This window comes from Nycticebus coucang, chromosome 9 (genome assembly GCF_027406575.1).
Source record: "Nycticebus coucang isolate mNycCou1 chromosome 9, mNycCou1.pri, whole genome shotgun sequence".
Classification (NCBI taxonomy): Eukaryota; Metazoa; Chordata; class Mammalia; order Primates; family Lorisidae; genus Nycticebus; species Nycticebus coucang.
Genome location: NC_069788.1, coordinates 79,268,904 through 79,294,788, shown reverse-complemented (window position 1 = coordinate 79,294,788; position 25,885 = coordinate 79,268,904). Strand labels below are relative to the sequence as shown.

The following is a 25,885-nucleotide window of genomic DNA, read 5'->3' as shown; positions in this document are numbered from 1 at the left end:
CAGGTGCCACTTACACAGAGACTTAAAATTCCATTATTTTATTTATTATATATAACAATAGCAGTATTAGAACACTCTGATTTATTATCACAGTTATTATCTATCCATCCCTGTAACAAAAACACAATTTTTTTAAGCTCAAATATTTTAAAGCATATCCCATACAAATCATTTCACTTATAATACTTTAGTTTGTATCCTGAACTGATAAGGCCTTTAAAAAATAAAAAGACCACAACGATAATACTATTTTTAACAAACAGTAATTATTAGTATCATCTAATATGTGGTTCATACTCAAATCTCTCTTGTTGGAAAATGGCTTTTACAATTGTTTTATTCAATTGCACTTTTTCTAACTCGTGTCTCTTAAGTGTTTTAAAAATCTATTGAACTTGTAATGCCTTATACTGTATTTCTCATTTTATTTTTCTTCCTAGAGAGGAAATAATGGCAAACCATATAATATTGTACATTCACTGTCAAAAAAACAACCCTTGTTTTGAACACTTGTTGATAAAGTTTTCCAAATTGATTCCTTTTTTCTTAACTATTTATAAATGTTAATTCTCATCCTGGTATCTAATCATCAAGAAAATATATTATATTGAAAAATGGAAGAAAAAAAAAAAGGTACAAATTACCTATCTCCACAACAGACTACTATATTCTCCCAGAAAAGAGCTAAATATTGTATCTCCATATTTCCCACAGTCATTGAACCTTCCACAAATAACTCCCACTATATATATAAATATGTGACTGATATTAAATTATTCACTAAGAATAATTCACTAAAAACTATATTCCTTATTTTACAACTTAACAGAATATTAAAAACTGGTGGATTTGTTACTAGGGGCTAAAAACCCCACAACTTATAAACTAATGTAATAATTTTGTGGCACCGATAATCCTAGTTACTAACAATTAAGAAGTGTTTGTTGAGCACATCCTGTGTGGCAGGAACTGCAGACCCTGGGGATAAGGTGGATGAGTCATATGTAAGGCCCTACTCTCAAATTGTTCACATTCTGGTGGTAGAAGGAGAAAACAAACTCATAAATAAATAAACCATAAAAATATAGTTAAATAGACTAAGAAGAGACGTTAGACAGTGATTGTGTGATAAGAGAAGATCTGTTTTATGGGCCCCTACTGTCATGTGCTACATGAGGAGCCGTGGCCATCTCCTCAGAGCCTCTCAATCTGTCTGGTAGGTTTAAAAGAAATAGAAATTGAGGCATTCGAACAGATTTATTTTTTAAATGGAATATAATTGTTTTAAAGATTTACTATTTTTAACTATCATGCTAAATAAATGCTGTTCATGCATCTCTACTTTAGAAAATATTATTATACATCTAAGATAAGACAACTTGTGTAATCCAGTATGTTAAAAGAGAAAAAATGATATATATGATACAGGGTAAAAAAATATGTACAGTAAAGAAACAATATTTTTTATAACTGACTTCCCCCCTATATCAGAGAAGAAGTTTATGTGTGGAAGTTTTAATGATTTATGACATTTTTCTTCAAAGTTTACAAAGTTGGCATTGCTATTAATTGTTGAATTCGGGAAATTAATATCAAAATATGAATTTTTATATACTATAAAAAGAAGCATAAAAGCCCCAAACTTAGCATCCCATTAAAAACAATATATAAAAATTTATATTACAATGTATGTAGAAAGTATAAGAGAATGCTTTAATTTAAAATGTTACATGTTACTCTTAAAGGTTTCAGGACTATAAATTTATGATTAAGAAGGTAAGCAGACTATATGTCTTTGTGCAAATAATCACTGCTTAAGCAGATATGGAGAAAGTTTTCCCCCCAAAAGTGGTACCTTCACAACTTTAAAAATAATTCAATACTAAATCGTTTGTATAGTTTAACTCTCTCTCTCTCTCTCTTTTTTTTTTTTAGAGCAGAGTCTCACTTTATCACCCTTGGTAGAGTACCGTGGCATCACAGCTCACAGCAACCTCTAACCCCTGGGCTTAGGCGATTCTCTTGCCTCAGCCTCTGGTGTAGCTGGGACTACACCACAATGTCCGGCTATTTTTTTGTTGCAGTTTGGCAGGGGCCGGGTTCGAACCCGCCACCCTCGGTATATGGGGCCAGCACCCTACCCTGTATAGTTTAATTCTTGACTTTCAAAACTGTTAAAAGATTTTTCTTTTCCTTTAATAACAGAAACTATATTGAAAATATGCTTTTGTTCTATTAGAAACCACATCATCAGTCTTCTCTGATACCAGGAAAAGAAAGTTAAACATAGACTAATTTCTTAATTGGTAGTCTGGCACGACCGGCAAGCGTAACAGCAGCAGGGAGGAGAGCCGCACTGCCCCCCAGGGCTAATCGCATCTGGAATACATTTGTAAGATGTATTTTTGCTGAGTGACCAGCAGGTAGCGCTCCACAGCTACACACCAATGCCGGAGCTCAGCAAAAGCAACGGTGGCACTAACCAGGAACGTGTTTTTCTCCCGAACATTTTGCATTTTTTTGGTCACAAAAATGATCTTACAATAAATTATTTTACAGAGACTTAGACTATGCTTTGAGGACAAAATTAATGAAAACTTTTAAATATCAATTGGCACAGATTATTTATTATCAAATGTCAAAAACCTTGAGAATTTTAACACTATTTTTAAACTTAAATTACATAATATTTCTAACCCACCAAATTATTACAAAACAAGTGGTTTTAACAAGTAATAGTAAGGATTACTATATAAAAGAACAAAAAACGAGACAAAAAACAATTCCTGTAAAATATAAAAATCAGCAAAAGCCTTTAAATATTTTACAACAAATGAGCCTATTTCCATGTGATTGTTTTACCTCATAATATGACAGCATTATCACAAGACGAGTTTAAGAAAAACACATACATTATATAAAGAATATGATTATAAATGAGAATACAGCAAAACTATTACGAAGTTTCATTACGTCATACTGATCTATGATCACATGCAACTGACAGATGTTACTTATTTCCCCCCTAAACCTAAACTACCTACCCCTGACATCCTGCTGAAGACTGTGTTCGACTGCACACACACAACTGCAATGGAACCAGTTACAGGTGACAGAGACTAAAGTTTTTGTAAAACTGTGTTAGACTGTTCCTTTCAAAGAAATAGTGCATTAATGTGAGTTTTGAGAAGTCAACTGTTTTCTTGGCAACAAACTTTCTCTAGAGATGAACTGTTCCTAGGATTTTTTGTGGATGAAAATCTTTTAAAAACTTTTTGTGAAGTAGGAGGTTATTACTTTTCGCCTCAATGAAAATATTGTAATTCTATGCCTTCATCTGACCAATACTAACAAATTGTTCCCTTTATTTGAAATTAGAATAGACTATTAGACTATTAAGGATTTTCATGGCTGCATAATCAGTATGGGGTTCTGCAGCAGCTCAGGAGTCACAGGCTTATGTGTAATACAGACCTGTAAAAATTAGGGCTTTATGAACTATAAATGTATAAAGTCATTTTTAGCTGTAAAATTATAACTCTATGATACAGTTTGAATCCAAAACTTTAAATAACTACTAAGAACAAAATGGAAAAGATTCTGCTCATGATTCCTATTTAGGACACATACCAGTGGTATTACCATTTTAAATGTAAAAAAGTTTACTTCTACACACACAGTAAATGTAAAAATTATGCTTTAAAAGGAAATTACAGCATGAAAATATTATACTATAGGAATAACAACAAAAACAGAAAAGACGGTGAAAACATCATCAGAATTGTATAACATATGTTATGGCCTTTACAGCTGGGCTAATTTTAAAGACACTAAGCACAGTAACCAAGAAATATTGTCAAATGAGTAAGTATTTGCAAGATCAAAATCAACTTGGCTATGATCTATCAAAGTTATCTGAAGAATAATTACAGGATGAAGATTATTCTGGAGCCAAACTGCAAAGAGGCACATAACCCTATAGTACAAGAAATCATCAATCACCATAATATTTCCAGTTGTAAAATTCTATGTGATGTTTGTAGGAAAAATGGTACAACAAAATTATACTAGCAAATATTCTTAGGGTCCAGCTGTTTTAACTTCCAGATACTAGTGTTTAAGTTACAATTTTACCAACAAAGAAAAGATACGTATGTTATCTATGAATGCTTAGAAGAAGCATCTTGGGAAGAAAAAAATTCTTTAGATACTTAATGTGGAAAAAAAAATAAGACAACTAAGTTTCTTAATTACTGGAAGTCAAAATTAACTATTTTATTTTTCTAGTTAAATAAAGCTCTGTAACATATGCTAGCAACATTCTCAAAAGGAATACTTATTCTAATTGTGAGTATGCAGGTACATTTAACAAATTATAAATACAGAATTAGGAAAAATTACTTTTGGAAAACTATATAAATGAAGAAGAGAAATTTTGTTTTATTAAAACAGTTGGAAAATTTGTTTTCAGAAGTTGCAGAAATTATTTTTCTTCAGAACACTAATGAAACAACCCTGGCAACTGCACTAAAAGAATAAAAGCTGTAGGACAGAAATAATCCAAAGTTTGAAATGTACTGCTTTTCTAAAAGAAAACAAACAATCCTTCACAATTTGCTATGAACAAGTTAAAACCTTTGCTATTTTTTCCCAACGACTGTGACATTTCTACTAGATAAACGAGTTCAACTTTAAACTATAGTTCTGGAAAGATATTTTACAAAGCTCAAAAACTTAAGGGTTTATATTAAAACTCTGAATCTCACAATGCTGTAAAAAACTGATAAGGACTTTAAGAAGACTTTATAGAAAATGCTTCCTATACCTAGAATTCTGTAAGACTTCCAGGAAACCTTATCATGTATCAGTCAAATCCTTTCAACTCAAGCTGTGCAAGTCTTTCCAATTTTAAATGCAAATAGTCGTCACTATTTTTTTTTTCTTTAACAGACTCCTAATACCATAAAGGGCAGAAGAGACCTTTCTTAAGGGAAGCCTGCACATGTGGAGCCAGGTGAATACGTTTACTATATTTTCTCATCCTTCATGCTTCTCATGGCAAGTTTCTCACAGTCTACAATAGTGCAGGAACACTGATCTATAGCCCCCCGGACTCTCAGAAGGGTGGCCGACTTCCTTACCGCCCTTAAACACCTTTGAACACATTTTCCTGCGCACAGCGGGCCCTTGTCCTGCGCTGCAGCCCGACCACCCACTGTTGCTTGTTGACCAAACACGCAGGCCCGGGAGCCTCCACAGACACAGGCAGGATGGGATTCCTTTCAAGCACACCACACAGAAGAATTTCAATGCCAAAGCTGGGGGTGGGGTGGGTGTATCAAGGCAGAATTACAAATTCTTCATGAATTAGACCCGTGTCAACAGATAAAAATGCTTTTTTGATCTTCTGATTATATATATATGCATACACACACACATATATAATATTTTTAAAGCTCTGACAGAGACATTTCCTCAATTTAAAGGGAATCATTTAATCCAAATAGAACAAAAAAAAAATCAGTTAATACATCTCTGTGAACTCACTCCACTTTGGATTGTCCTTAGCAGGTTCCAGGCAACATTTCTGATGCGTATTTCAACACCATTCATTTCTTGACCAACAAGAGGTCAAAAAAGGGAAGGTATATTAAAAGCAAAACTACAGGTGTGAACTTGGAAGAAGTATGTTTTAGCTATTATAACACTGACTAATTAAGCACGAATTAAGTGTGCTGGATAAGCAACAAATAAAACAAAATTATTTATGTTTTTATTAAGGCTCTACACTTTTTAGCATATAGATTTACACAGATAAAGCATCATTAGAATATGTAAGTAAAAGAATTATTACCAAAATCACACAAGAATATACTTACAATAATATTTTTAAATCACCAAGTGATGTTAAGATTCAACATGTAGTTGACATTCACTGTCAAAATTTTTTTTCTATTAAGGATCGGGGACAAGTTTAGACAAGAAATGACTCCCAGCTGCCAGAAATCCTCTTCCAGATGTACAGTAAGCCAGGGCAGCAGAAAAAAGCCAGCTGCTACAATAACAAACTGAAAAGGTCCTTTGACATAGCCTTTTTGGCCTGCCTGATCTAAAAAAGATAGATCATTCATTGTAAGGTGAATAGAATCTATTATAAAATAGGAGAAACAAGGAAAGAGACCTTAATCCAACTCTTTCCAATGATATTCCACAGCTGTTATTTTACTATACAGGATCTACAAATGAATGCTATGTTATTCCAAAAGTAAGTCAAATTCTCAAGTCTTAGGTTACTGACTTGAAAAAAACCTGCTTAAATTACTAGCATTATTAGTCTTAATCTTAATTTGGAGGGAAAATTGTCATTTCGTATTAGATTTGAAAACAAATCCATGATCATTATGTAAAAACCTGCTGATTGGCATTCTGGTAATAAAACCTGACTTACACTATTTATGAACAACATTGACAATTTCTTTCTTTCTTTTTTTTTTATTGTTGGGGATTCATTGAGGGTACAATAAGCCAGGTTACACTGATTGCATTTGTTAGGTAAAGTCCCTCTTGCAAACATTGACAATTTCTAATGGCATACAGCTCAAATCTAATTTGCAGTATATTAAATATCACCTAGGTATTTGTTTTTTCTCTTTCTCAGAAAAGCACACAAAGGAAAGGAGAATCAGACCACTACTTTGATAGAAGATAATTGTGACTGCAATCGTATCATAAACTGATACTTCACTTTCTTCTCCTGAATCTATTAATACTTTATCATATACATGCATACCTAACACATATTATATAATACGCACACTATATATATACATATGTATTATATACATATATGATATAACTTCTGAATCTTAAAGCTGATAAATAAAACTCCACTAAGCATTTCATCTTCTAAAGACAATTTTTAAAAGACTGTTGTGACAACATGCAAAAGAACAAGTGTAGACCTGCGGCTGCCCACAGAGTCAGCCCCTGGCAGCTGCTTACGGGCTCCAACCCCAGGCCACCAAGGAGAAGATGGAAATTAGCATCTTGTGTCTGTGCTTGGTGCAGTTGTGCCTTTCCTCTTTCTTGTTAAACTAACCTCTGTCATTTGGAGTTGATACTGTTCACACATAAACCTTCAGGAAAGAAACCATTTTTTAAATCTCCAGAAAATAAGTGCCTTAGAGAACTTTCCTAATGTACAACCTCACTATAGTAACTTTAAAATAAAAATTATAATTTTATTTTAAAATTTAATATATGTAGAATGACACAATTATACTGACTTTTTAACCATGGAAATATTTTATAGTTCCATAGAAAATTCAGTGAATCTGCTGACAGTTTCCTAATGGAGGATGCAATTTAATCTAGCACATGGGAAGTCTGCCTAACCCTGCACTGTGGTCAATACCAGAATTATATGTACTCTATTATTTTTTTTAAAAAAACCTACAAAAAATTTGTACCTATAGGTCATAGCTATGTTTTGTAAATAGTTAGAAAAGATATATTTTAGACATTCACAAGATTGTGCATAGATTATAATATAATTTATGAACATATTTTATGAGCTTGTGTTAAAAATACAACCTTTTTGTATGTTAAGGTCCTTGGAGTAACATAAACATTTTTATTTCTGTCAGCAAGTAATTAATAATCGACTGACTATCTGAAGTGATTATAGAGGTAGATATTCAGCATAGTCTCTATTCTTAACAGTTTTCTTTCTGTGATGGCTTCATCACTATGATGATTCAAAATAAACCATTCAGATAGAATGTATCATCTTCAAATTTTCAAAGAGAGCCTACACTATGTATAAATGTCTTCCCTGCTTTGTGACTATTTTTTAAGGATTTATTGTTTGCTTAAGCTAATGGTCCTGTTCTAACTGTCTGCTATTGAGTCCTGAGTCTAATATGCTCTTTGGGGAAGTTCTAATTAAGCGTGTATCTGAAAGAAGAAAATTACTCTGTGAGCAGCCTGATGCATTTTCCCTCCAGTTATTAGACATAGCTAGCATATATTTTAAGAGTTAAACTCAAACTCACTTTTAGAACAAAGAAAAAAACACCTTTGAAGGCCACCTTTAAAAATCCTGTTTGCAAATGTCAGTAGGGGGTTAACCAAAGGCTTTTCCTGACAGGAAACCTAAAGACTTAGTCTAATTTTGGCCCTATTTCACAAGAATTTTAAGAGACAAGTGACACTTCTTATAAGGTGGTAAAAGTTTAATGTGTGCAACAATTCAGGACACAAGCCTGTTTTGAAAATAGGAGAACGGAAGCAAAATAGTGAACCAGTTCAGGCTGAAAAGACAACAACAAACTCTTCCAACAGAATTATTGAAGCTTACAAGAAGAGTTTTTAAAATGTTACCCTTAGTTTTATTCCTGTTTTTTTCTCCCATCCTTTTATGCTCTTAGGAATAAAGGATATAGTTAAGTCACTGAGAACTGCAGAATGTCTGGGGACAAATGGCCAGGTGTTCATAAGGTGCAAGGGTGATCTCCTGGTCTGCCTGAGTGTTACACTCTGAAGGGCACCATCTGCTTGGATTGGTGTATATTATTACTATAAAAACTGGAGTCCAGAGAAGGAGCTAATGCACTGCTCATAAGAATATCAACCTTCTGACCACCTCTGCTGCCAAATGCTTCAGCTACAAAAGGATCTTTCTTGGAAAAAGGCAGCTTTGTATGCAGGACCTCTTTCTTTGAATATCTTTCACCATCTTTGCTCATGAAATTTTCTCTGAAGATCAGAGGACTAAATACAATTAACATTTTTTCCCCCAAATGACTACGCAGACTTTTTTGGAAAAATATTTCTATGTTAATTAGATTCTTAGATTCATGCACAAAGACCAAATTTACTTAAAAAGACACCAAGAATTCTTTCCCTGTTTGAAATATTTATAGTCTTTGAAATATTTATAGTCTATCATTTAAAATTTTATGTCATTTCACAAAACTGTCTCAGTTCTCACCCATCGTTCTGCCAGTTGTACTTTACTTAATCTCCCTTCTGCAGTGGTAATAGTCCAAGCGCAGGTATTAATTATAGTGGAAGAACCTGTTAAAACTCACTTTCTTTAGATTTGGAACGCAACAAGCTTTCATTTTCAAAGTAGATTCTTAAGAATCTACTTTTACCCAAATAAATCTATTTTTACCCAAATAAAAACAAAGTACCAGATGAAATGCAGGCAATCTTTACAAGAGCAAATCATTTCTAAGCAATTTCTTATGGTCAGAATGGTAATTGCCTTTTCTTTTTTTGTGTGTGTGTGTGTGTGTGTGTGTGTGTGTGTGTGTGTGTGAGTGATTTTTTGGCCGGGGCTGGGTTTGAACCCGCCACCTACGGCATATGGGACCGGCGCCCTACTCCTTGAGCCACAGGCGCCGCCCGGTAATTGCCTTTTCAAATGTGCTAGACAGCTTCAGTAGACAGCTACAATCAATTCAAGGAAACCAGCAGGTGCCACACAAACAAGTACCCAGTCACTGAGGACAGAAGGTCAGATAAAATATAGACATACTTGTATCAAGACAAAACAGTGGCATCCGTGGAGGACTGCTGGATCTGTCTCTTTACACATCCCTGGTATCATAAGTACCTTAAGCTATGGAAGGGACACATGGTCTCTCTCAGGAATATCCTTCTATTTCCTGGGATCCCTCTAAGGGTCTGGATATTTTCTCATTAATCTCCATTTTCTTAACTTGTTCATTCACAGAGCATTTATTTATAATAAAGACAGTATATTAACATAAATTTAGAGGTTAGTAATTATATCTATATAAAATTTCCTTAACAAAAGCCACTTATTTACAGAAAAATAGCATAAAAGTCACTGCAATCAGAAACAGTTTGTCCAGCTTGGCCACTTTGGGGCACAGCTTCCCTGTGTCCTCAGATGCCAGTGGGTCATCCCTTGCTGGTAGAACGCTGGTCTGCTTTGACATGATGCTTAGAAATCCTATTTGACAAAATAGTTGCTCCACTGATGTAACACAGGGAGACGTCGCATAACCTGCTGCCTGAACGCACTGCTCTGGCAGCAGTACAGTTTGGTGGGATGGGGAAGAGATCTGGACATGCATTGTTCTACCCCTACTCAGGACAGAGAAGACTTAGATCTGTCCCCTGGCTTTTCTGAAACACTTTCCTCACATACAAAACAGAGCTGAAATCATCCACTGAACAAGATACATCCCCAGTTCTCTTCTGAATCTATAATGTCACAATTATGAGGAAATGTCAAATAGAAATGCCAAATAACATTTAGTAGACCATTCCCTATATTACATTTGTTATATATATAATTAAGACAATCATAAAATATCCATTGAGATCCATCATTAATAGTTACAGAACACATAAAAGTTGGGGATAATCCTAGGAAAACTTGTAAGTAAAGCTAGTATTTTACATAAACATACATACATATACTACAATTACATTACATATGGATATAAAGGCAGGTATGTGTATATTAAAGAGTTAACGTGTGTCCAATGACATATACTAATGATCACAAATGGAAAAATACAAGTGCAAGCTGGCCGAGGTAGACCATATTTTACTAATGGCTAATTCTTCCATTCTAGGAAACACAGTTTGCCTGCATTTATGCCACGTTTATTATTTGCATGTGCACTATCAGTTAAAAAGCAATGATATCAATGTATTTAGAAAGATTTGAGGTATTAACCTGCTTCTTAATTTGAAAATTAATAGAACATTTGATATTAAGAAAGTATTGATAATATTTTAGATAATGATAATGGAATTTTGGTTACAGTTTTCAAAAACTCCTTATTGCTGAAAATTATACACTGAATTAATTATGGATGGCATGATGTGACCTGCTTCAAAATAATCCAAGGGGGAGGGTGCAGATGAAGTAACATTGGCTGGGAGTTGATAACTGCTGAACCTAGGGTGACAATATCGAATGATGTAACATCAGACTTTCTGCTTTTAAATATGTGTGGGATTCTCCAAAATAAAATAAAAGCTGCTTCTGACCAAAGCTCACCGATCTTCCAGTGAAAAGCCTCTCCTAAGTTAGGATTGCATACATTTAGATAAATAGGATTTACTAACAGTGAAGGGAATAGTTAGGCAGGTTCTGAATGTCAAAACATTAAAAATATAACCCATAAATACTTGACTAGAGAATACAGAAAATTTATGTTGTATTGTTATGAAAACTGTAAAGTTCAAAGAGTTGTATGGTATTAGGATTTTTACTTTATACTCGAAAGACCAATTTATGAACGTAACTTCAGGCAAAGCTTATCACTAATGAATGGATCCATTTCATGTACACTCTTTTAATTATTTCATAAGCAATAAGACAGTTCTGCAACAAGCGTACTCAGAGTAAGTTACACGTAACTTACACGTAAGTTCCCCTCCCCCCAAATAATGATTTTAAGCAGTTCTTGATAAATACACATGGCAATACAGAATATTAAGATGTCAGGGAAGGAAGAATAAGGGTGTACTTCCCTTTATCGTCAAGAAAGATTCAGACCTTTGGTGATGAAACACTGGTTATCAGATATTTCAGGTAAGGATACGACAGTAAGACATGAAATTCCAGAAGAATTTTTCCAATTTCAAAAGTCTATATGTTATCTTTATAAATTAAACACACATTCCAGAAATTCAAATATTTTCATACAAATTATGTATTCAGATCATTTCTTATAAGCACAGGAAAGAAAACCCTTTGTCAGCCCATCTATCCTGTTTCTATCTGGTGAATGCAGTCACCACGTTCATCACTGAGTGTAGCAGACAGCAGTGGCTGTTACTGAGTGCCTCCCAGGTGTCTAGAATCTTCTCCACATCTATTTAGAGAATTGAAGGTCATCATTTAGGTTCAATTAAGATATCCGTGGACTACCTCCTCAACACTATTGGTCCTCTACTCCTCACTTCATGACACTTCTCAAAATTAAAAAGAATACCTACGTGACTTTTAAAATGCTGTATTTCTCTCACTAGATAATAAGCTCCCAGAGGCTAACCACCACACTTGCAACTCCTATTACAAGAGCTAGCATGCTGAGGATCACCCAGGAGCTTGAAAGTTACTAACATACCACCTCCAGAGATTTTAATACAATCAGCATGGAATAGGGTGGAGGCCAGGACTTGACAGGTGATAAACAGACCCAGCAGCTTCTGATGGTCAGTCAAGGTTGAGAACCCTGACAGAGTAGACTAAAATATTATTAGTTGAATCAACACAGAAATAAATATAAAAGGCACTCTAAATATTCTCAAAGATCACGGACTTATGTATATTAATTGCTGTCATTTTCCCTTGCTAAAAACATAAAATAATTAATAGTAATAGTAATTCTGACATGGTCTCAAAAAGAGATTTGGGTTTTCTTAAATATCAAGCATAGAAATGAACAAAATCAGAGCTGTAAAGTACTCAAGCCCAAGCCAATGATCTCAGGATAAAACTATGCTATAAATAAACAATGGTGACCTCTCTGTTGCGCTTCATTCTGTGCCAGGATGGTTGTCATGTTACATCCCCTAACCCTCCCGGGGACCTGATAAGGACAACTACTACTCATTTATGGCATCCAGTTGGGGTTTCAGGCCACTGACTGCATTCCAGGATCCCTGCCAACAACCTCAGCGCACATTCTAAAGGCTACTTCTCTCCTGCCTTCCCCTTCACCTTAGTGCCTGCACTGACTACTCCCTTCTCTGGTTTGGTGACACTATGTCCTCCTGTTTCCCTCCTGCCCTGTGTCCACCCCTTCTTCATCTTCTTCTTTGCAGGCTTCTCTTCTAATAGCCACTTAAACACTGCTCCTCAGGATTCTATCCTGGGTTTTCTTTTTTCATCTTCATTGGTCAATCTCAATTCTTGCTGACTATCCGTATGCAGACCATACTCAAATCTCTCACTCTTTAAATCCAGCTACTTAATGGCGATCTCTCCTTCCATGTCAGACAACTCTCAAATCAACCTGTCTAAACAAAAGGCAGGAGATACTTTTTCTCCCCAATATTACCTAACTCAAGGACACAACCATCTTAACTGCCATAGTCAGACTTCTAGAAGTCCCTTCAGCCTTTTCTCCTCATTTTTCCATCACCTATTTTCTGAATAGCCCTGGAACACAAAGGCTTCTCTACAGCCCCACGACCTCCACGCCAGGTCAGATGCCTGTTCAATGTGCCAGCCTCTTGACTGGCTCTAAAGCTCTGGGCTTGTTCTCTCTCAGCCATCCACCACATGGAAGTCAGAGCTGCTGCCTTTTGAAAAAACAAGTCTGCTCCTGTCTTTTCCCAGCTTAGATCCTTCAACAACTCCCCTACCGCCCTCTGGGTAAAGTCTGAACTCCTGGGAGTGGCCAAGAAAGGCTGTCAGGCCCCAGTGCCTCCTCAGTCCAGCCTCAATACTTGCCGCTCTGGCCCCTCCACTTTCCAGCCGCACAGGATCTGCCTCCTCTCACTTAAAACCCTGTGCTTGTTCTCCCTTCTCTTCCTGGAATGGTCGTTAAGCCTCTCCTCTTCTATTTCAACCAGCCGATACAGATATCCTTCAGCTCTTACAATAGATGACACTTCCTTTGGATCCCAGAATGTCACTTCCCTAATCTCAAACTCTGGATCAGATGCTGTTCCTAAGTGCCACCATGGCACTCAAAACTTCCCCATCTCGGGAAGTAGCATGTTATATCCCAACAGTCAGTTAGCCATCTGCCTCCCCGTTATTCTGTGAGCTTGAAAGAGCCAAGCCCTTGTCTGTCCTCATTGCTGTGTCCTTACAGTGCTCCCAACTGTCTGGAGTGCAGCAGGCACTCAATACATTCAATATTTTGTTTAATGATAGGATTATACAACTAAAAGTCAATAATCCTGCATGCAAATGCAGCTATGACTTCTCACTTCCAGCTATCTCAAGGCCTTTGCATGTGTGGTTCTCAGACTAGTCTGCTGAGACTCATCCTTCCAGTCCTTTCTAATATGAAGCCTTCCCTGAGATACCTTTCTAAAACAGCCATCTAAAGCACTCTCCTCAGTTACTTCCCTTCATAATACACTGTTATTCTTCTTTTTATCATTTGCCTCACATTTAATTCAGTTACTTACATGTTTAATGCCTCTCCCTTCCTTTGCCTCTGTGGGACAGGGAGAGAGTCTGTTTTACTCACTGTCCCTCTAGTACTTGGCACAGTGCCTGCTACAGAGCAGGGGCTCAACATACATTTGATGAAATGAGAGGACTATTATTTATCAGGGACTAATATCATTTCTACAACATCATGTCGCCTCCTAAGGTAGCATTAAAAAAAAAAATAGTGGGCGGTGCCTGTGGCTCAAAGGAGTAGGGTGCCGGTCCCATATGCCAGAGGTGGAGGGTTCAAACCCAGCCCCAGCCAAAAAACGGAAAAAAAAAAAAAAATAGCGAAAAGAGTTTTCTCCCATCCTTGTCCTCTCACTCACTCTTAGGTGTAATGCTAACCAGTGTTCAAAAAAATCCATAAAACAAACAGAAAGTAAGAACAGACACCAAGAAAATTAGGTAATCATGCCCTTAGCAGTTAAAAGAGTTCCCAAATGTATTAAAGTGATGTTAAGGAGTACCATAATAAATCAGAAGAGAAGCCCTTGCCTTTCAGGTCTTTCACAAAGCCCTCTTTGCAGTTGTACATGAGCTGAAGAATCCACTTGTGCTGGGCTCCAATGCACTGCCAGGCAGGGTCACCTGAGGCGTGGAGGTCTGACAGATACCTGAAAAAGCAAGTCCCAGGTTGATGAAGCAGGCTTCCTCTGTTAAAAACGAAGCCAAAAGAAAAGCGACCACAACTTAAAATCATTACTTCTTTAAAAAAAGAAAAACAAAAATTTTATCAATTAGTAAAGCATTTGTTGATACTACTATTTAATATTTAGTTCTCAATGAAATATATTCAAATTTATTTTCGTGCAATTAATAATGATAAAACTTAGATAACTTGTAGTGATCTCATCTACTTGGTGAGCATATTTCTTTATAATATTTACATTTAGTTGACAAGAGTGCTTCTACTTAGTTCAGAGTCATTACATTAAACTACAGGTGGGAGGGACCCAGCAGAGGACACTGGGCGAATATTTTTTAAATTTCAGCTGTTTTTAATTCTTTTCTGGTATGAAGTCTGGCCACAAGATGGCAGTGTGACACAACTTTCTACGAGGAGCGAAATGATGGCTAAGCGAACCACAGGTTGCTTTCTCTACCTAAAGAGGTTTGGTAACAACATACACTCATCTGGAAGGTCTACACTCATTCATGACTGTTTGAAAAAATACTTCTGTAGAAAATGTAGCACAGAGGGGTGTTTTTCTTAGTTTTTCAATAGTTATTAAAATATTTGAAGTCTTCTTTGTACATAAAATACCCAAACCAATATAGACAATCTAAATATATTTCAGTTGAAAAATTTCTGTCAAATATTCAAGATTTGGCCCTTAGCCCTCACCAAATACATACATATAACCAGTCAAATACAATTACATCAACTTGAAAAGCATGTCCAAATGAATTTATTATCTTTAAATGATTCTTAAACCGTAAGCTAGCTATCTTTTGTCTTGAGGGTAAAGATTTTTATTCAACAGTAAATTGTCATTAATGGTTACAAGCTGTGACCTGGAACCAAATTTTAATCACTCAGGGATATGCTTGATGCTTCCCTCCTACATTTCTCTAGTTGTGGCTATGTATTACTCAGACATCTAAATTAGCAGCTAATTGAAAGAGAAACAAATCCATTTTATAATAGGCTAGCAACAAATAAAACCTTGTGAAGAAATCTGGCATCACGTTTAGGATGAACTCTCCCACGGACCCCGACCTTCACAAGCCAACAGGTAAGGGCCTGGCTGCTGAGGAGAGTCGGACACCTGGTCACTGCAAAAGTCCACAGCACAGCCCGGCTCACCCACACAGGCCACTAGAGGTGGCCCAAGAGCTTCCATCTCTTCCTTCCTATGACTATGTATTTACAGGTCGCAAAGAGGCTGTGTCAATTAAAAGAAAGAACTTTACACATATTAGTAAGTTACCGAGGACTCCTCTTCATACACGAGAACAGTATCCTGTAGAAAACTACAATTAGACATCAAATTACGTTTGAGCTTGGCATAGAGAATTTATTTTCAAAGCTTCCAAAGTCCAATCTGATTTCTTTCTCTCACACATGATTTCTTTCCTCTTCTGTTATATAAAATATAAATATAACAAATAGTACATTGTGTCCTTTATTTCCAAAGAACATGTGATTTTATCTGTTTTTGCTGGGGATGTTTCTATATTCTTCCCAGATAGATTTGTTTGTCTCCAAATACTTTCTCCTAACTCTTTACTCAAATAATCCTCAGATATGGTGGTTATCAGTAGTAAAACATAGGAATGTTCTTTTAGTGAAAATGTTTCAATTTTTAATTAGAAATGTAGCTGATTCAGTATTAAAAGCTCTTTCTATAACAGTAGGGAAAGAGAAATGAAAAAGCTTGTTTTCTTAGTAACTTTTTAAACTATAAGTCTCTAGTAAGCTGACCATTTCCTGGCAAAAATTAATAATAAGACTTTTTCTATCATTTTACTAACGGGTATTGAAGTAAAAAGAGTTTTTATGAGAGTTTTTATAAAACTCCTTATAAGAAAAATAAAATTGTTCTCTTGGAAATTCTTGAATGTTTCAGTTCAAAAGTACACCTTGTGCTATGTTCTTCCAAAAAGTCCCTCTTTTTAGTATGCAGCTTAAAAATAAATAGTTTCATTTCAAAGATCATTGTTTAGAATACACATTGTTGCTATTTCTTTTAAAACTGCATATAAAAAATACTTCTAAAGCAAGTCTTTTTAGAGAAAATAAGGCAAAGAATGTTAATTATGATGAATAGACTCATATTTTAAGGTTAGAACTTAAGTTTTTAGCTATATTCTGACGTAATTTTTAACAATTATCAGGGATGGGATCACACTGACTTGTGAAAGAAGCATACAGAGATTTGCCTCTTGCTATAATAACTAGTATGCTGCCCGCGAGCATCAAGACATTATTAGATAATAGTGAACAAAAGTAAAATAATGCAAGAGTAATCTGATTTTACCTATCATGCATACCTTGATCACGTAAGAAAACTAATATAGAAGGACTTTTGTTGATGACAAAGCAGTCTCTATCCCCTTCAAAGTCTAACAGATATTTGACCTGGTTTTGATCTGATTTTTCTATTGACTGAAAATTTAATTTAATAGGTAACAGAATTGCTCAGTATCTTTTCAAAGCACTGGAAATAAAATAATCATTAAAAAATAAACCGGGCGGCACCTGTGGCTCAAAGGAGTAGGGCGCTGGCCCCATATGCCGGAGGTGGTGGGTTCAAACCCAGCCCCAGCCAAAAACTGCAAAAAAAAAAAAAAAAAAAAATTTGACATTCTTGTCTTTTACCTTCAAAAATAACAGGAAAAAAAAATAAATAAAAAAAAAAAGCATCTTTGATAACACTACCACCTTTAAATGGTATCCAGTAAGTTAACCATTAGAACTACACATCAGTTATCCATCTAAATGGTAATTCACTACATAAAGAAAGTGCACACTTACAAAGTTTCACATGTTACTGTAGGCAAATTTACTATAAATCTAAATAGGTAAGTAAATACATAAAGCACAAACAATGAAGTGGCAGAGAAACAGGGGAACGCAGAGAGCAAGGGTCAGCTGCAGGCCCGAGGCAAGATGCTCAACCTCCCTGAACTCTGCTTCTTCATACATAGAAGATAAAGCATTTAGATAATTAACATGCACTTTATTTCCAGCTTTAAATTTCCTGGATTCTACAAGCCAGGAAAATTCCCCCATATATATCTTTCCTTATGGAGGGAGCTTAGAGAGAAGCAAGGAGGCTCTGGAACCAGAAAAACCCGTGTCCTCTTCCTTGCAGTGCGTGCCTGGCAAGCTTTGCTCCTGTCCCCCGTATGACGGGCACTGTACAGGTGTCCGTTCGTGGTGGGTTGGAGAGTAGAGAGGGCACGCGTGCACTGCACACACATGTAGTGGGAGCAAGCAGTTTAGCTCTCTCTCTATTCCACTGCCAGAGCCTCTAGTCCCTTCCTCATGGTCAACACAAGTGTGTTGCCAATGACAAAGCTCATACTCCCACCATGTGCCCAACCCCTAGGACACAGGTCTGTGTGTGGGCCCTTGTCCCCACCACAACTGCACACGCAGCAGCTTTCAGGTCAGACCTTCTTTCTGCCCTAGAGATCATTTTCAACGCATAAATATATATGGTCTATTATCATTTTATAACTACTGAACACTCAGTAAACTTCACTAATCAAAGACAAGTGAAGTGTAAATTTGGAAAATAATAGCTTATTCTAAGAACAAAGGCAATACTCAAAATATTCCAGCAGAAAATAAGATTAATATTTTCTAATTGCAAATATAGAAGGCTTAAAATTTTCATGCTTTGTCCTAAACCCTGGTATAAACTACATACATAAATAAAGTTTATTCACTACTTATTACGTGCCAGGTGCTGTTAAATCCTTAATGTATTTCTGATTACCTGTATAGCTACCCTGAGACACAATTCACATTATCATGTCCATACACAGATGAAGCAGCCCAAAGTGAACAGCTGGTCCTCCCACATGTGCTAACACTGCCTCCTCCTAAGGGCTCCTGTGGTGTCCACCTCAGGACTGCTAGTTTTTGTTAAGTATCCCCACTTAGTAACTTCATTTCTCTTTTACTGATCATGAAAGGCTTGCAAATCAGACAGCTAGTTGAGGCTAAAACGTTCCTGCACTTCCTCTACTGCTGAGCAATGGCACACTCGTGAGGCACACAGGATGTCTTGCCCTGCAGCATTCTGCTCTGAACCACACAGGAGCCCCTACCTCACAGACGCTGGGCACACAGGGTGCCACCCCCACACCATCCCGTGGGGTCAGGTGACCACTGCTTAGCAGGAGGAGGAGGTAACTGAGCAGCGAGGGTGCCTTTCCTTTCACCAAATCAGCAGTAATTTTTTTATCCTTCAGATGTGAGTACTTGATAGCCACTCCCAAATTTATTAGTATTCAGGAGAATTCTGACATTCTACACCAAATACCCCTAAATTACTACTATTTGTCTTCCCTTTCATCATTTCATCAATCTCCTAATTTCCCTCAAATTAGCTTTAAAGGTTGCCTGATGTACCAAACAGTAAGTACCAAACGGGTAAGTTTGACTCATCAAAATTCTTACAGAAGATATTTACCTGATATAACGTTTTTGGTCATGTAAGGTTGAAGGTGTCTCAAGCAATTTATCCAGAAGTAATTCTCTTAAAGCTTCAATCCGTGTTTCTACTTCAGCATAATCTATTAAAAAAGAAAAGCATATACAAGGATTTGCAGAGTGAAAATTAAAAACCAAATTTCAGACAGCAGAACAGTGGTTGCTTTTGGGGGGGGGGGGCAAGGATCAACTAAGAAGAGGCACAAGGGAGCTTTCTGGAGTGATGGAAACACTCATATCTCAGTGTAGGTTACTGGGTGTCAAAACTCACTGACCTATAACATGTAAGGTGTGTGCATTTCACTGCATGTAAATTTTACCACAATAAAAAAAGTAAGTTTTCTGAGGCCTTATAGATACCACTTTTGAATTTCATAAACCCTTTCTTACTCCTCTTAGTTGAAAAGGCTTTACCTACCACAGGGCATTTTAAGCTTTTCTTATTTTCTGTAACTCTGGCGTTTGAGAAAATTTCAAAAGTTTCTGAGTTTGCTTTAAACGGGGTAATCATAAGTATATTAATTTGTCTTTCTCAAGAGGGAAGATTAAAATGTAGGTTTCCATCTCTATAAATACCTGTCATTGATTCTTTCCAGTAAAAAATGTTTTTTAATAGCACTGTGGTTAACAAAGGGCAAAGAATGTCGGAGACTAACCTACCATCGTGGTCGCTCGTTTTCACTACGTCTCAAATAAGAAAAGTCATAATGTTATTTTTGAAGTAATTGTTTTAAATTTTAAACACAGCACCATATAAACAAAAACTAAAACTCACACAACATTCTTTACAGAATACATTCCACAGTCCTCCTATAAAAGGAAAGTAGAAGATCTAAAATTAATAAACAAATCTTACATTTCTTGAAAACTTGCACCTCCGTTTTCCCAAAGAGTGACTTGGCCTTTTCATAGTCATTAATAACTACATCATAATCACCCTTTAAAAAAAAAAAAATCATTTTGGAGACTAACAATAAAGCATAATGAAGACTTTAGTGAATATAAACAAATTTTAAATCTTTAAAATTTATGACATCTATACCCACATGTATATAAATATGTACTCTACCTTTTGAATATTCCTTTCAATATTTAAAGGAAGGTTGAAAAGAAATTTAAATCGTTGAAGCACATTAAGTGCATTTCTAGTGGAATCTGCCTTGTCCTTTCGACCTAGTACTTCTTGAAATAATGTGTCCGCAGTATTACTTGCTCCTATTTTAAAAGGAGAAAAGGAAACTTAGATGAAAGCTGATTTTAATCAGAAAACGTGTAACTGGGCACTAGAAACAAAATGTTAAACCACTATTACAGCTTTACATTAAAAGTCAACAGACTATGTTTTTAAACTTAGCTATACTGGAAATCTTTTACAGTTTGCTAAAATAAAATTTCCATTTTCCCTAAGTCTTTTCATATGTTAAGAATGGTATCCAATATAAAAACAACCATACTTACCATACCCAAATAAATTCTCTAACATGAACCTACATTTATTTTAGTTACGCTTCTAAATTTTATAGCAATCATGGGCCCTTAGGTTATTTCATTACTCCGGACAATAGGGTAAACACACACGTACCCACGCATGCACACACACATACATTAGATTTCATGGGTTCAATATCTACATATGGAGTCACAAATAAAACATGAAAAATAGTTTTTGGAAAAGTTCCTCAAAAGAAATATTTTTAAAACTAATCCCATTTCTTGGTGGAATTATCTTTTTAGATAGCAGACACGGAAAATTATACAAGCAACTTAATATGACAAACTTGAACATAAAATCATTAATAGTTCTTAAATCACTAATTCTTATAAAATTATACATGAACTGGATAATTTATAAGTTTTTTTAACCTAAAAGACCTCAAACTATATGACTCACTGTAGTGAAAGAGATGCTTTATCTAATTCAAAATTTGCTGCATACAAAAATAGTTTAAATTTTGTAACTTCTGAATTATTTTTATTTAGCTACAAGGAAAGGGGGGAAAAAGGATAAATTGTTTTCGGTTGTTTGATCGCTGCTTATAAAAAGTTTCTACATTATCTGGTCTAGTGACTATACTTTAAGCAAAGATGAAAACATGACCTCAGTCTCACTGGGTGGCTTACATGCCATATACTCTAGTCCACACCGTGGGTGGCCTGATCGTGTTAAAAGTCGTCTTTGTAACATGATTGTTTTATCTAAATAATGTTTAAATTCTGTTGAAATTTTAAAGGCCTTATATAAAAACTTTGTTTTGTCAAGATAGCTGTTTTCATGACATGCTATTGAATGTACAATACTAAACGTCTACTGTAAGATGAGAAAAAATCTATTTCTTTCTTGCTACCAAACCACATAATGGAAGCTAAATGAATATTTGAAATCTGACTAGGGTTAGAACTTTTTTCCCTCAAAGAAAATTATTTTAAAGTGTTTGTCATTTAAAAATATATAAATTTCATAAATTGAGGCTTCATAAATGAGCAAATATGAATATAAATAGGGGACTAGAATCATTTAAAAAGGATAATCACTTAAGTGTAGGGTTTGAATGTTAAATTACCAAGCACTTTTCTTTTTTTTTGGCATAATGAAGGAATCTGGGACAAAAAGTTTAAGAGTTCAAAATTAGATTTTTCTTATCTTATTTTTAATGTAGTAAAAAATTACCAACTAATATTTAGCACCTCTAAAGTATGAAAACAAGCAGACAAAATATACACTTTATGAGGAAAAATTTATAGGCAGGAATTATAAACTATAAAATAATAATTTTATTTATGCCAAACTACATGTATTTACATAAGGAAAATTTAACACTGATAAGTATAACTTTAACTTATAAGCAACTTCTGTCTATAAATTATTATTCTGTCTATAAATCTACTGTAATCACAATAAAATTATAGTTCATAACTCTTTGATAACTAGATGATATATCCAACAATAAAACATAAGAGAGCTGTGAAACCAAGACTTTTGCAAATAGATAAAAAGTCACCTGCAGGTCACAGAATGCATTTCTTCTCTACAGCTACTAATAAAAAACAAACCCACAGCATGAAAGCGGTGCTCTTCATTCCTGAGGAAGCCATCCACAAAGTCATCTGAAAAAAATCCCCTACATGCGATAATCCACACACATTCTCCCCTACTTCTGCACACCAAGAACATCCGATCTGAGGGCAGCTGGCAGGGGTCTGAGCATCCAGTGTGCAGCCATCAAACAAGTCTACCTAGACCAGCTATCCATGGAAACCAAGGCTGTGGCCTTACAGGCTGCAGCACAAACCTTGGTCTACATTTACCAGGCCTGGGCAAGCCCAGACCTGAAACTTGGTCCCTTCTTCTCTCCTGAAGATGGTCTCAACACCAGTTAATCTGGACAGTGACTATGATTGTATCAGTTGCACATGAACCCCAAGAATTCACAATAGGGCGCTGCCACCATTGCTGGGCAACGTAGAGTAATATCGTTTTCTATAAAGATGGGAATAAAAGTCACTGTAGCACTGCACACTAACCAATGAGACTCACACCTGCCTAGGGATCTTACATCTTCAGCAGCCAAAAAACATTTTAAGTGTGCCAGGAATTCCTGTCATCTATAAAACCTAGCCCTGTAATGCTAATGCTGTCTTATAATTTCAAGCATGTTTATTTAAAGTAAACATTATACTTTCTCTAATTTCAAAGTGGCCTTATTAGTCTCTTCCTTGGTACTGACACTTGAGACAATAGGTCACAGAAGTGATTTTTAATTTGTGCTTTCTGCTTGATGGGAACTGGGGGGTCAGGGGTAGGACAGAGGAGCCCCTACCCAGCTCCCCTCACAACACAATTTATCTCAGGAATAGGCAAACTGAACAAGATTAGGAGATGAAATATTACAGTAACCTGGAAAATTAAAGTAACTAAAATGTGTACTCAAATGCATAGCAAAATCAGGACCACAAAGAGACCTAACGACCTGCTGTATGCGACTCAGTTTCCACAGATCCTACAAAATGACTAGATAGGCTGCTATCTATACCACAATGGCCTTACATGAATGGTATGCAATGCTTATTTACAACACCACGCCTGACCGTGAATCCTATAGCTGTGTGTAAAGCACACAGGACTTGAGTCTTAGAGATGAGGGAAGAGCTGAAGTCAGCTCTGAACCACTCTCCAGAGCCAATTGTTGGCATAGCTCTTCAACTTCTTTGCAAGTCAAGTTGGCGGTATCTTGAAATCAACTGATTGCACTTTGGAAATTGAGAAATACTAATATTAGGGTTTTCTCTTTCTTCTTTCTTTCTCTTTTGAATGCCATTTGTCGAAAGTTTACTAGCAACCACTGAGTAGTTTCTTTTTTATATACTTGACTCTCCACTGATGATTGTGTTCAAAAGCTTTGGCTTTCTTATTTTAATTTTACATGTAGTACCATAAATCATTCAATCCTGTTAATTTGACCACCATCTGTATGCGGTGACTCCCAAATCTATATCATAAGATGTATCTGTAAGCTTAAAACTTAACTTTAAAAATATTTTCACTAGACAGCTAATACAATACATGTATATTGGGCACTTCCTGTATGCCAGGTGCTATTCTAAACATTTTCTACATGTTAATGCATTTGTCTACATGTTAATGCTTATGTCTCTGTAACACAGGTGCCATTTTTACTCTCATTTATGGAGGAGACAACTAAAACCCTCAACATGCCCGCTGTGACACAGTAAGGAAATATTGAGAGCCAGGAAGGCACTCACCACTATTACTCTCAGGATCTCATATGCAACATGTTATAAACCAAGCTGAACTTCCTCTCCACTTCTCTCCTCATGCCTCAAATACGCTACTTCTTCCTCCATTTGAGGCCAGAAATCTAGAAGTCATCAGTGACAACTTCCTTTTCTTCCATCTAATATTAAATCAATGACAAAATCCTGCCCTCCTCATCTCCTTACCATTTCTCACCTGCCACTCACTCCATCTACACTAGCTGTTTCGGTTCAATCCTCGCCACATCACCCTTACACTAACTTATTCTATCATGACACACGCTGCTACATACACGACTTACATTGCTACTGGGCACTTCTGTCTGTCTCCCTTCTTGCCTCTACCGTGCCTCCTTTTTCATCCACTCTCTACACAGATGGCAGACAGTTCTTCAAAAATCTCATAATACCCATCTCTTACTTACACTACTTCAATGGTTCACCATTGGTCTTCAGGATAAAGACTAATTCCACACTACTACCTAGCAAGTCTGTCACACCTCACAGCTTCAACTCCCATGTGTGCACATTAGCCACCCAGGATGCGGCTTCCTGGTCTGCAGCCATCTCCTCTTGGACACAGCCCTTCCCCTCATGCCACTTGCCCTGCCGGGATACATCTGTATCCCTCCACTCAGCTCCCTACCACCACCCTCTGCTTCTCTGGCTACTTCTTGCTCCCTTCCTAAGGCTCCTGTGACCACCCCACCTCCCCAATATTCTCTCCACTCTCTGCTCCCTGTGCAGGCTCCAGACGCATCCTAAGAACACCCCCAGTACTGTATTATCACACCAGAATTCAATCACCTGCTTGTACGTCCCTATTTTCCATTAGGCTATAATCTCTCAGAAGAACAAGTTTTATATTTATATCCCAAGAATAAAACAAACATGTGCTCACTAAATGACTACAGATCAGGTCTCTGAATCGATGACAGTATTCACCCTAGAAAGGTGGTATAGAGCAGGACACGCAGGCCTTGCTTTGCACAGCATGTAACAATGGCTGTATCAGCTGAAACCCAGTAGAGCCTTCTTAATAATGGTCAATGGGAAAACCATAGTTGTTCCATGACTTTAAAAAAATTTTTTTAAATATTAAAAGCTTGCTTGCTATTAATTATAAATGAATAAAAAAATAAAAATAGTAAAACTATTATTTAGTATACTATAATTTAAAACATTGGAAACATTAAAATCGGAAGTATTTTAGTTCTTTGTAGAAAAAATTATCTAGACTACCTGCCTTTTTTTCCATAGAATTTACAGTATCTATTAAGCATATTTTCTATGCTTTGACAAATTATTATACTCCTTTCTAAGTGTGAATCAGCTTCTGACATTGTTTTTTTTGTTTTTTTTGGAGACAGAGTCTTACTTTGTTGCCCTTGGTAGAGTGCCGTAGCATCATAGCTCACAGCAATCTCCAACTCCTGGGCTTAGGCAATTCTCCTGCCCCAGCCTCCCGAGCAGCTGGGACCACAGGCACCCACCACAATGCCCGGCCATTTTTTGTTGCAGTTTGGCAGGGGCTGGGCTCGAACCTGCAACCCTTGGTATATGGGGCTGGCGCCCTACTCACTGAGCCACAGGCACCATCCAGCTTCTGGCATTTTATCTCTGCTCTTTCGATGTTGTGAAATACCTTTGAGGGTTCCTCTGAGCATCACTTTCTCTGGGCTCTCATCCTTTTCTTCACAAACACTTTCCCATTCCTGTTGGCCCAAGCTCCTCTCGGGTCATAAACAGCAGCAGGATCTACATTCCCACTGTCA

At 36.3% G+C, this 25,885-nt stretch overlaps 1 protein-coding gene across 8 annotated transcripts in view; it reads right to left on the bottom strand.

Annotated features, from left to right (window-relative positions):
* Nucleotides 1-25,885, bottom strand: part of EXOC2 (exocyst complex component 2) — a 221,781-nt gene that overhangs the window by 113,786 nt on the left and 82,110 nt on the right. For all 8 annotated transcript variants that reach the window (XM_053602529.1, XM_053602530.1, XM_053602531.1 and 5 more), the window contains 4 exons: nucleotides 20,407-20,552; nucleotides 20,194-20,275; nucleotides 19,318-19,420; nucleotides 14,666-14,784 (listed from right to left, as the gene is read on the bottom strand). In XM_053602529.1, coding sequence (XP_053458504.1) covers nucleotides 14,666-14,784; nucleotides 19,318-19,420; nucleotides 20,194-20,275; nucleotides 20,407-20,552 — 450 coding nt within the window. The remainder of the gene's footprint in view (nucleotides 1-14,665; nucleotides 14,785-19,317; nucleotides 19,421-20,193; nucleotides 20,276-20,406; nucleotides 20,553-25,885) is intronic.